Source organism: Zeus faber (assembly GCF_960531495.2).
Source record: "Zeus faber genome assembly, chromosome: 14".
NCBI lineage: Eukaryota > Metazoa > Chordata > Actinopteri > Zeiformes > Zeidae > Zeus > Zeus faber.
The window spans coordinates 5,862,626-5,875,125 of record NC_137200.1 but is presented as its reverse complement, the minus strand read 5'-3'; the positions used below and the strand labels follow the sequence as shown (position 1 = coordinate 5,875,125).

Sequence of the window (12,500 nt, the reverse complement as noted above, 5' to 3'; positions counted from 1 at the left end):
CTCTCTCTCTCCCTCTCTCTCTCTCTCATGCATATTCCATCCTCACAGCCAGGCACAAATATGTGTTTTCCATTTTCCACTGTTACAAAAGAAAAATGTATTTTCTCCTCTTTTTCTTTTTTTTTCTTTTATAGTCAATTTCGACCACTTCCAGATACTGAGGGCTATTGGAAAAGGGAGCTTTGGAAAAGTAAGTGCACTTTTGGGATGTTACGTAACAAAAAAATGGATTGCATCGATTTGTCATTTTATGGATGTTTTTTTGTTTATTTTGGATAACGTTGCATGTTGCTCTATGGTTGTCTAACGTACAATTTGTTGTATGTTGTTTGCATTAGCATCGGTATTATTGGATCAACTTATAAAAATGCTTCAAAACGTTAAACTTTACATTTCTTTGTTTTTCACAACCTAAAATGTACACTTTCATTTTTCATATAAAAAATAGACAAAAAAAACGGTGTCACAAATCAAAGCGTTTTTTTAAACTAAATTGGTCCAATGACTGTTTTCCCAGTGTACGTACGTGTACGCCATATTACTTCCTGTCCATGTAATACACTCACATTTGGCAAATCCAACGGGTCTAACTGTCATTTAGACTCGATGAGACAAATACCAATAATTATCCAAATGACCACAGGAAGTCATCACATGCAACTTTAATAATAAAGAAGATGGGGAATTACCAAACGTCCTGTTAGGATTCAAACTGACAGCCATTGTGTCAGATTGGTGGAGAATCAATCAAGGAACCAATCTGACATAAAACATCTCCTTCCTGAAAACATTGACAGAAATCGGAATGAGTTTGCCTGATGCTGTTTAGCCATGCAGTGCATTACCGCAGCCATGTTGTGTCTGCAAACAAAACAAAACGCACACACACAACTACACACGCACGCACGCACGCACATACACACACACACACACACACACACACACACACACACACACACACACACACACACATACACACACACACAACAACACTGAGATGGTATCACAGGTGGCCCTTTCTACGTACTGTACTGTCGCTCGGCTTACCGGCAGCAGATAAGCACCATGTCGCATGCTGTTCAATACGGAGCGATGAGATCAGGGGGTGGGGCTGATTAACCAGCCAGCGGCTCCACACATGGCTCCCTCAGATCGCCGTAATCGCCGGCTCCGGCTCATTGACTGCGAAAGCGGGGACGAGCGCAACTACAACCACGAGCCACCACGGTGACTCGATGGAGGGCATTATGCACTTTGACGCACGTTGGTAACACTGTCAATGCTCAAGAGGCCATTTCAAATTGGAGGCCAGTAATCAATCTGATATACTGCATCACATCATAGACCGACAGACAGACAGACAGACAGACAGACAGATGATAGATAGATAGACAGATAGATAGATAGATAGATAGATAGATAGATAGATAGATAGATAGATAGATAGATAGATAGATAGATAGATAGATAGATAGATAGATAAACGGTATAGGGGGTTATTTTGCATGTTGCTGCATCATATAACATTGCAAGTAAAACAATCTATATCCAGTCAACTATATGGTAATGTGAGGATGGCTGCTTTGATCCCTGGTCGTGGCTCCTTCAAATTCCCTGAATTTTGACCTGGGGAATTGGGATCATTAATCTAATCCTGGCTTTAACAAATGCTACAGAGGGTTAGAGCCAAATTTATTGTACCATTATTAAATATAATATCGAGAGCAGGATTTAAAGTTTTAAAACTCAAGCTTACTTTAGTGGTCACTAAAGAACACAAAGTGGATGGGAAAAAAACCTACAAAACAAACAAACAAACAAACAAACAAACAAACAAACAAACAAACAAGCAAACAGCCCCTCCGCTCCCCCCCCAGGTCTGTATCGTGCAGAAGAAGGACACCAAGAAGATGTACGCCATGAAGTACATGAACAAGCTCAAGTGTGTGGAGAGGAACGAAGTGAGGAACGTCTTCAAGGAGCTGCAGATCATGCAGAACCTGGAGCATCCCTTCCTCGTCAACTTCTGGTAAGAGCCGCTTGTGTGTGTGTGTGTGTGTGTGTGTGTGTGTGTGTGTGTGTGTGTGTGTGTGTGTGTGTGTGTGTGTGTGTGTGAGTGTGTGTGTGTGTGTGTGTGTGTGTGTGTGTGTGTGTGTGTGTGTGTGTGTGTGTGTGTGTGTGTGTGTGTGTGTGTGTGTGCGTGCCAGCGTGCGTGCATGCGTGCGTGTGTGTGTGTTTACTTGATTGTTGTTTCCTTCCATCCATTCATTCCATCTCCTGCCCATTAGGTCTCTGTGTAGAGGTAGGCTACACTCCATAAAGTACCTTCACTTTTAATCAACTCAGGTTCTTAGATACATACAGTATATACATTCATTATATTTGATTGTAGATTTACCAGAAAAATAAAATAAAATACAATTATAAAATAAAATATAATACAATACAATAAAATAAAATAACATAAAGTAATAAACATTATTTGGCCTCACCTACATTTAAACAATCAGAGTTCATTACATGAAAATAAAAAAAATGAGGCCAAAATTAAATTTTGGAATCAGGCCAATTCCCTTTTTTTTTTTTAGTTTACAGTGAACATTCCATGGATTTCATGGACAAGAAAGAAAGAAAGAAATATTGCAATACATCAATAAAACAACGATAACGTGATTCGAGACTAAATATTGTCTGGGCTTAATAATAAAATTGTAATAATACAACACCTCCACCTGCTTGGTCGTAACATCCACATTAATAATAATAATAATAAACAACTTTCCTTAAATTTTTTGGTGTGTAAATATCTTATCTGGGCACAAACAGTCATCCTTAGAATATTGTCAAATAATTGATATCAGGGTACTGGTCAAATATATTGGATGCTGTATACTGAAGCGTATAATCTTGTAAGAATATTCCATTCAGCTTCTTCTTTCACCTTGACTCATCAGTCTAACATTGCTTCAACTATGGGATGCTGATCCTGAAAAAAAGAGCCTTTTCTCTGAGCTACCATACAGACATGACAAATCCCATTCAAACCGTCGGTGTTGATCTGAGATGGCTTCCCCGACGCCTCGCTCTTCACAGCATTAGAGGATACAGGGATATCCAAATAAAAGAGAATCTTTTATTTAGCTCATCTGTTGCAAAGCACTTTGCTACCATGGCGCTGTATGAATAATTATCTATTCTACACTTGCTCATACCCCTTTCCCAGCAAAAACCCAGTAACACCCGCTAACATCCAGCATTTGTCATTAGTGACCCTGCAATAGACACAGGTTTTTATCGGCTCCAGCTCCGATCGGCTCTGATGTAAACAAACCAAACCTTGTCCCCTTAACCGGCGCGATGCCACGTGCTTTTAAGTTCCGGACGTTGGCATGTAAATAAACAGGAATATCCGCGAATCATTGGATCATTGAATATCCGATTTAGAATCCGAAATCAAAATCAGAAGTTATTTGACTTTTTTTCTCGCATGCGGGGACCATGAGGATCTCCCTCGTGGGGACCACAGCGGAGAACCCCCCACGATGCCGGACTCCGAGTCAGTCCCGGAGGAGCGTCTCCTCTCGCACACCGCACATCGGCAGCTGCCGGTGCGCGGGGGCTGGGATGGATACGCCACGCCACTCCACTTCTACTGTCGTGGTGGGTCGCTCATGGACGATCCCATTCTTTTGAACAAGTCTCACTGGCTGATGAGCCTTTTTATTTCTCCAAGTTTTACAGTTTTATGTCGTTGTCTGTTTAAGTTGCCGTCTCCTCGACATTTTTTTTTTCCCAATTACACTGGTGTGTTCATGACGTTGAATGTGACACACCAGAAAAAAAAAGAATGGCATTTCTCCTGACAATGGGAAAGGTGACAATTGCCTATTTTTACCCATGTTTAAAAAACCCGGGTATACGCGCTCATTTTAGTGTCAAAAGGTATTAGTTTGGCATAGTGACCATGAGCCCAGACTTTTAGTAGAGTACTAAGCAGAGTAGAATAACTCGAGCTTCCACTCGCTAAGATTCTTTTTAACGGTTAAATCAAGAAAGGTTTCTAATTGGCGGGGGGAACATGATTTGAATAGATGAGTAGCACAAAATAGATGACTTGAAGAACTTGTGTGTTTTGACTTGTTAAATAGCTGTGTGAAGGAAGAGCGTTTGAAGCTCTTTGTGTCAGATGATCAAATCCAGGAAAAGGAGCGTGGATGCAACATGAATCAGACAAAGTTGCTGTGACATAATTGCTCCAAAGAAGGAACTTCTTTCGATGATGTCACATAATGACCGGCGACGTCTCCTTTCTTCTCCGTCGACACGTAGGAAGTGGTGTGATAGACGGACTGCCACACATACAGTATTGCAGATAATCACTCGTCTCCATCCATCTTCACATTTCTTCAAAATAAAAGCGCACAAATGTCAGTGGTCAGAGCTCTCAGCTCGGCAAGAGCAACGATTCCTCGAAAGCAAGGATAATAATAATAATAATAATAATAATAATACCTGAAAGTGGAATCATGTTTTTGTTTTTTTTGCTTCTTTAGCCACTGGTGGTGCACAAGCCAGTGTATCATCAGCGCCGGTCCCAAGCCCGGATGAATAGAGAGGGTTGCGTCAGGAAGGGCATCTGGCGTAACAATCGTGCCAAATCAAACATGCGGACATCAAATCTGATTTCCATACCGGATCGGTCGAGGCCCGGGTTAACAACGACCGCCACTGGTGCCGTTAGCCAACAGGGTGCCAGTGGAAATTGTGCTACTGTCGGCCGAAGAAGAAGAAGAGGGGGAAGGCGTGTCTGAAGACAGCAGGAGAGGATGAAGGGTAGGAGAGTAGAGTTGAGAGTAGGAACTTGAACGGTGGCACTATGAAGGGTAAAGAGAGAGAGCTGGCTGACATGATGGAGAGAAGGAAGGTAGATGTACTATGTGTAAAAGAGACCAGGTGGAAGGGGAGTAAGGCCAGGAGTATCTGAGCCGGGTACAAACTGTTCTACCATGGCACTCCACAGTTTGTATTAACCGAACATTATCGGTAGTGAAAATGTTTATGTCCCGCCTCTTTTATCTGATTGGCTAAGCGACTATAATGCGACATTGCCATTGCAACTGCTGTTTGGCTGGAGTCGCATGGGAGAGGAAAGCGGCGGTGCATCATACATAGGAACACAGAGGATTTCAAGAGGCGTGCTCCAAACCATAATGTACCGGATCAATGAGCAGTATAGGTAAGAGGAGTGGTCCCGTCAAAATGTTAACAATACCCATTCCTACTTCTCCAAATAAAACAACTAAAAACAGTGTGTTTTTAGTTGTTTTATTTGGAGGATCGGGGCGCACAGAGAACCGTGTTCGGTCCGTGTCCAGGCGATTCACACATAGAAAATAAAATAGGTTAAAATATCAGGTTAACATATGAAATCAGGCAGGAGTCTCCGTGGACTATGATGTTCGTGGATGACATTGTGATCTTTAGCGAGAGTAGGGAGCAGGTTGAGAAGAGCCTGGAGAAGTGTAGACATGCATTAGAGAGAAGAGGAATGTAAGTCAGCAGGAGTAAAACAGAATACATGTGCCTGAATGGGAGGGAGAGCGGCCAAAAGCTGAGAATGCAAGGAGTGGAGGTGGAGAAGGCGGATAGTTCAAGTACTTGGGGTTGACTGTCCAAAGCAGCAGAGAATGCAGGAGAGAGGTGAAGAAGAGAGTACAGGCAGGGTGGAGTGGGTGGAGAAGAGTGTCCGGAGTGATCTGTGATAGAAGGGTTATAGCAAGAGTGAAGGGGAAGGTCTACAGGATGGTAGTGAGACCAGCTATGTTGTACGGTTTAGAGGCGGTGGCACTGACAAAAAGGCAGGTGGCTGAACTGGAGGTGGCAGAGTTGAGGATGTTGAGATGTTCATTGGGAGTGACAAGGATGGACAGGATTAAGAACGAGTACATTAGAGGGACAGCTCAGGTTGGACAGTTTGGTGGAAAAGTGGGAGAGGCCAGATTGAGATGGTTTGGACGCGTGTGTAGGAGAGATGAGAGTTACATTGGGAGAAGGATGCTGAGGATGGAGCTGCCAGGCAAGAGGAAAAGAGGAAAAGAGGAAGGCCAAAGAGAAGGTGTATGGATGTGGTGAGGGAGGACAGTTGGTGTCAGGGAGGTTGGTGTAAGGGAGGAAGATACACAGAACAGAAGGTATTGGAGATGATCCGCTGTGGCGACCCCTAACGGGAGCAGCCGAAAGAAGAAGATTAAGGCTCTCCCTGTAGTCCAATTTGGGGAGTCCATGCATTTTAATGACTCCCAACTACTACTACTAGTTCCAATCACATTTTCTCCTAACCTCCTCAAATTGTTTTATTATCTTTTATTAGTCAGTGCCTCTATTCACGTGCTAAGCAATCACCTCAGATAAGACCAGCTATTCTTATGTCCAGGAGCAGGAAAGACCACAGTGTGTGTGTGTGTGTGTGTGTGTGTGTGTGTGTGTGTGTGTGTGTGTGTGTGTGTGTGTGTGTGGGGGGGTCATTTTTTAACCCAGATCGTACTAAAATGGTATAACTTCATAATTTCTGACTGCTCATAGCAGGCCCTCAAACTGAACGCTTCGCTGTTGAGAAACTTACCACTCTGCTTCAGCTTCTCACTGTGATTTAAGGCCTTATGGGAAACCATTGAAGCCTTTGCCATTTAAAACTTATTTTCAAAAACCGGAAGCTCACAATATTATCAGAGAGCCTTTATATGTTGCACAGAGGGAAAAATTGTTGTAAACCGTGCATTTTAAAAGGCTTTTATTGACTGACTTTCATTGACACTGACACTGACAAATCAGATATTTTGGGGACATGCTCACTCTAATGTAAGAAACTAGAAACAGGAAGTCACGTCGCTTTCCTACAGGTGATCTGCTGCAGCCAACGCTACGTTCTGGATGTACAATTGCAAAAAGTAGTTTTAAATGAAATTAGGTTTAACATCTGCACATTGGCCTCCTTGCACTGCATAGAAGCACGGTGAGAAGCTGCAGCAGAGTGGTAAGCTTCTCGGTCGTAAAGCGTTCAGCATGAACAGTTATGAATGATGGGGGAAGGGGTTGAGTGGAGGAGAAGAAAGGAGCCAAATAAATGAGGGGCGAGGGTAGAAGTAGTAGTATGGAAGTGTTGTAGTGGAGGACTGAGAGGGAGTAAGAAGAGAGGAGGGGAGAGGAAGTGGAGGAGGTGGAGAGCGCATTCATCAGACAAACAATAGCAGCGGCGTGCTGCGTCAGACCATAAATCCAACAGCAACAAAAAAAAAAACAGACGGGAAGTTAATGCTTTTGGCAGCGTTTAAAATGTCCCGAGGTGGAGGAGCGAGAGAGAGAGCGAGAGAGACCCCTAGAGAGGTGCCTTGCTCAGCACTATGCTCTCTCTCTCTCTCTCTCCCTCTCTCTCTCTCCTGCTGGGTTGGCTTGGCGCATTCTCTGAGCGACCTTAAGTTAAGTGTTCAAGGTCAGAGATGGAGAGATTACCCGCAGGCGAGGACCGCAGCGGGACAGAGACTCCTCTACCCTCCACTTCTCTTTTTTTATTATTATTATTATTATTTTTTTTTTTTTACCTCCTGGCTGTATTAGTTGTTTTTGTTATTTCCTCTTCCCTTCCTCCGCCACATGCTCAGCATCCTTCTCTTCGACCCCTTTTCCTCTCCTCTGCTCCCCTCATCCTGTCCCCTTCTCTCCTCCTCTCGTCACCTACCCCAAGCTCTACCACGTCATGGGTGATCGTTTCTTCTTTCGTTCTCCTTCTCTTGCTCACCTCACATTATCCACCCTCTGCCCCCCCACCCTCCTCCTCTCCTCCTCTCCTCCTCTTCTCCTCTCGTCGCTGCTGTCTCTGCACTTGCTTCTCTTGGTCTTGCGTCAGGTGTTTGATCAGCAGGCTACACGAGAGATGTAAAACGTAAATTACGCTTTGTTTTGTTTTTTTAAACCGTCTGCTCCATCTGTCTGCCGGAGCTCTGCCTTGCACGAGGGGGTTTTTTTCGACACAGGCAGTTTGGCGGTTTTAATCCACCCGAGACATTTCCAAAGACATACAATATTCCATATGCTGTTTACGTCAAGTTAAAGTGGTAATCCATGAGATTATCTATGTTGGGCGGATTACTCTGCAAGTCCCAGAATTCCACTCAATCTCCCATCATCTTGACTTGAAACCATTCAACTGTTGTCGTATTCTAAAATAGAAGTTTCAGACTGTGTGTCAACTGTGATTATGCCGAATGCCTTAGACAGCGAAATGAGGGAGGGTCAATTAGTCGACTTCATCTCCAAGGATTTGCTCTGAGGCTTCAGCAAGTCTATGATCCGTGCTTTTATTGATGTGCCAACGCCAGCACTGCAGCCGGCGGTGCCTGCGTGGCACTTAGTGCCAATCCATAAGGGGAATCCTCACTGGCACGGCACTACATCAGACCAAAGGCCAGGGTTAAACACTCCCGCTGTGTGGAAGAAATGAGATGGAGGGAGAGAGAGAGACAGAGAGAGAGACAGAGAGAGAGAGAGACCAGGAGCGGGAGTCAGCACCTACACCTGTCCTACACAGTCCACCAAAGCAGAGACGTAATCTGTTAACAAAGACCTTTTTTTGCCTGTATGTGATGAATCATGTGGTTTGTGAGTCAGCTACATCTCAATATTAAACGGTTGTTTTATATTCACGCTCCACTGTTATTCACTTTATGAAGTTTAGTAACTTTATCCTTCCGTTCATATACATATACTTTAATTACACGGCTCTGTGGAATACTCGATTCTGATTGGTCAGTAGTGGCAATCAGTGGTAAGGTATTTCTGAATAATGACCGCTGTCTGTTAATAAATACTGTCGCCACGGGCAACCCGGGTGTCCATGTCCCCTGCTTCACGCTGCCTACATGCTCATGTTAACAGTAGCTAGCGTGACATCTGGTAATTAACAGTTAATAGGTTTGTCATACGTAGGGTAAAGCTGTGTTTTTGAAGGGCAAACGGTTTGCTACGTTGTTGTGGATTATTTGTCTTTGTGGAAGCTCTCAAATGAGATGACTAGTTATAAAATAATTTCAGATCAAGTTTTCTGTTAATGATTTTTTTTATTTAGTAAGTAATAAGCATAAAATAATAATTATAATAATAATAAGTAATAAGTAATAATAATAATAAGTAAGGATGATAGTAATAATTAGTGTAATAAGTCATGAGTGCAATAACAGTAGCTGCACTGATGTCAATGTGAGGTATCTGCTGTTTCCATTTCCCAAATGACTTGTAGAAAGGAGTCACAGAACGCATTGATTTGAAACAATATCAGCAGCTTCGGTTTCAGTAGCTTTCACTCAGAGGAGCGTTGATGTCTGAAGCCTCTAGTCGTTGTCCAACCGCTCCAGTGATGTAACTGAGGGGGGCAGTGAGAGGTCCAAAAGAAGGAGACATTCAGAGCGCCACAAAAGTACGAAACATTGCACGTCGAAAGCTCCATTTTCCTTCAGGCGCTCCCAGAAGTGCTGGGTTACGCTTACGTAATTTGGCTGGTACAGTTCGTCGGTTTGGAGAGCAAGACGTTATTTTCTTGGTTGTTCTACCTTTTTCACCTCGTTCACATGGGAGGTGCTCTACTCTCGGCAGACCATAACGCCAAAAGGTCCCAAACAGCAGACGGTCGGTGGAGGGGGTTGATGAGGCGGCTTTCTTTCCAACACAACATAAATAAAAATGAAATTCCTTTCTGCCAGGCTTGGAGACTAGATTAGGTCTGGAATTTTGATTATCTTTATATGGTGATATATATTAAATACTGTCTCTAAGGCTGCACTACAGTAATAGAATGCAGCTTTCGGAACATTAGCTGTTCCAATCAATGTGTAATATCCACTAACAAATGATTGTTTCCCTTGTGTATATTGTACAAAGATAGCAAATAATCAATATTGTGTTATTCGTCAGATCAATAGTGCCCAGTCCTATCACAGTATCTGAAATTCAAGTTTCACATTACAATATGTCATTATAACGGCTTGTCATGATGGCAATATTATAATAATATTTTTTAAAAAGCGCTCCAGAACATACTGTCAAGCGAGCAGGCAAATATCAATGTTTGCCTGAAGCTTAAAGACCTCTCACCCAGAGGAAGTGCCAGGGTCTTTTGATGTGATATACATAAACTGGACAAGCTTTAGCTGGTCTTTTATTGTCACACACACAGTGACAGCAGCTGACACACATGCAGATGGAGGCTGTGAAATATCTTTTCTGCCCCCCCCCCCCCATTGCAGCTTACAGCACCTCCAACTTCAGTGTCCATTGCTGGTCAGATGATGTTTCTAGTGGGGTTCTTTCTTATTGGAGGAAACCCCATGTGAGTACGGGGAGAACATGAAAACTCCACAGAGAAAGGCCCCTAATCGGAGCAACCCAGGCGGAAACTGAACCCAGGACCTTTGTGCTGTGAGGCAGCAGTGTGATGCACTGTGCCACCTCGCCACACCGTGTGGGTTGTTGAGTGCATGCATGTGCACTGGCGTGTTCATGGGGGTTGCTACCTGAGCGGAGCCGACAGCCTCCAATGAGTGTTGTTGGGAGGGTGGGGGTGTGACTGGGGGAGGGGAGGAGGGGGCTTCTGCAAAAGCAGACCTGCTCAGCTGCTTCCCTGCATGTGTGTGTGTGCGTGTGTGTGTGCGTGTGTGTGTGTGTGTGCGTGTGTGTGTGCGTGTGTGTTTGAGTATCTTTGAGAGAATGACGAGGCCCAAGAGGGATGGTGAGAAAAAGGGGGGGTTATGCCTACCCTAAGCATGAAGAAAGAATGAAAGAAACAAAGGAAACAGAGAGAAAGGTGGTTCCAGAGAGCAATGCAGAAAGAAAGAATAAAGAAAGTAATAATAGATTTATTTATATAGTACCTTTAAAAACACAGTTTTCAAAGTACTTTGACTGACTGGCTCATGTGGGATCAACATATATTTTATGTAGCTTGGAGTCAGACCCAGACGTGCTTTAAAAGTGATCAGTAAAATCTTAAAATGGATTCTGAACCGAACAGTGAGCCAATGGAGAGAAGCCAGGATTGGGGTGATGTGACGTCGTCTTTTGGAACCGGTAAGAAGCCGAGCTGCTGCGTTCTGAACTAGTTGGAGGCGAGAGAGTGACTTTTAGTTGATGCCAGAGAGGAGGGAGTTACAGTAGTCGTGAGAAAATTAGGGCGTGGATTACTTTTTCCAGGTGGCTGTGTGATGGTATTGGTTTGATTCTTGAAAGGGTTCTCAGTCGAAGGAAGCAGGACTGGACCATTTTTTAAATTTTATTTGTTCAAAGTTTAGGTCAGAGTCAAATAGGACTCCCAAGGTTCTGGCAACGACTTCATTTTTATGGACAGAGTGCCAAGGCCACTCTCAATTTGACTGGTGGAATTTGGGGCAGTGAACAATACGATTTCCGATTTTGAATAATTGATCTGAAGAAAATTGTGTGCCATCCAACAATTGATATCATTGAGACAATCGACAACAGCAGCTCGGCTGTTTGGGTCACCAGGTCTCAGAGGAAGGTATATCTGTGTGTCGTCTGCATAGCAATGAAAACAGACTTTGTGTCTTTGGATAATTTGGCCAAGAGACTAGATAGATTGAAAACAAAACGGGACCTAGAATAGCACCTTGCGGTACACCACAGGTAATGTGAGTTGTAGAGGATGAGTCGTTACCTATGGAGACCGCAAAGGTTCTTTCTAAAAGGTCGGAATAAAACCAGCCAAGCGCAGTGTCCTTGACGCCAACCCAGGTGTTAAGACAGTAAATTCAAATGGTGTGAAGAGAGAATTGAAAGAATTGAGATTCTCAGTGAGTTTGGATGTTTTGAGTGTCTGTGTGTGTGTACAGTATGCAGGCCCCCCCACAGAAATTGCTGGGTCCCTAAAAAATTCAAGTGGATGGGCCAGGTAAGTTAAAGAGGTATTGATTGGCTTATTCACATGTTGTGGGGGAGGGGGTTACACACAGGACTTTTGTTGTTTCATTCAATTCGGAAACGATGGAAAATAAAATACACGCCCAATAAAAACATACTGTTTTTATTTGTTTCATTTGGAGAAAGGGGGGACAGGGACGTGCAGCGGAGAGGAGATCGAATTGGCCCTCCCCGAATCTGCCTCTTAATCGTGCTTTTACATGAACATGATTTTTGCTGGCCATGGCCGGCAGCGCTGGGCCCCAGGAGGCTTGCCTCTTTTTCCTCACTTATGGGCGGCCCTGTGTGTATGTGCGTGTTGCTATGTGTGCACGTTTGTGCGAGAAGATGGGTGCCTCTGTGTGTCTCCTGATGCTCAGATTTGCTGACGTGTGTTTACGCCGCTAAGAATAGAACTTGTTGATTTGGCATGTCGGGCTCACAAAGCACGAGTCCTAATTAAAATGGAAAACAACTTCCATCAAACCATTAAGAACGATGCCGTGTTCAGGGTGCTGCAGGGAAATCAGCTCTTACAT

At 43.7% G+C, this 12,500-nt stretch overlaps 1 protein-coding gene across 1 annotated transcript in view; it reads left to right on the top strand.

Annotated features, from left to right (window-relative positions):
• Positions 1-1,895: 1,895 nt before the first annotated feature.
• The window catches only part of stk32a (serine/threonine kinase 32A), a gene marked incomplete at its 3' end in the record, with an annotated part of 72,163 nt that continues 61,558 nt past the window's right edge, over positions 1,896-12,500 (top strand). The window contains exon 1 of the mRNA XM_080013314.1: positions 1,896-2,029. Within this exon, the coding sequence (XP_079869440.1) occupies positions 1,911-2,029 (119 nt within the window). The 5' untranslated portion in view covers positions 1,896-1,910. The remainder of the gene's footprint in view (positions 2,030-12,500) is intronic.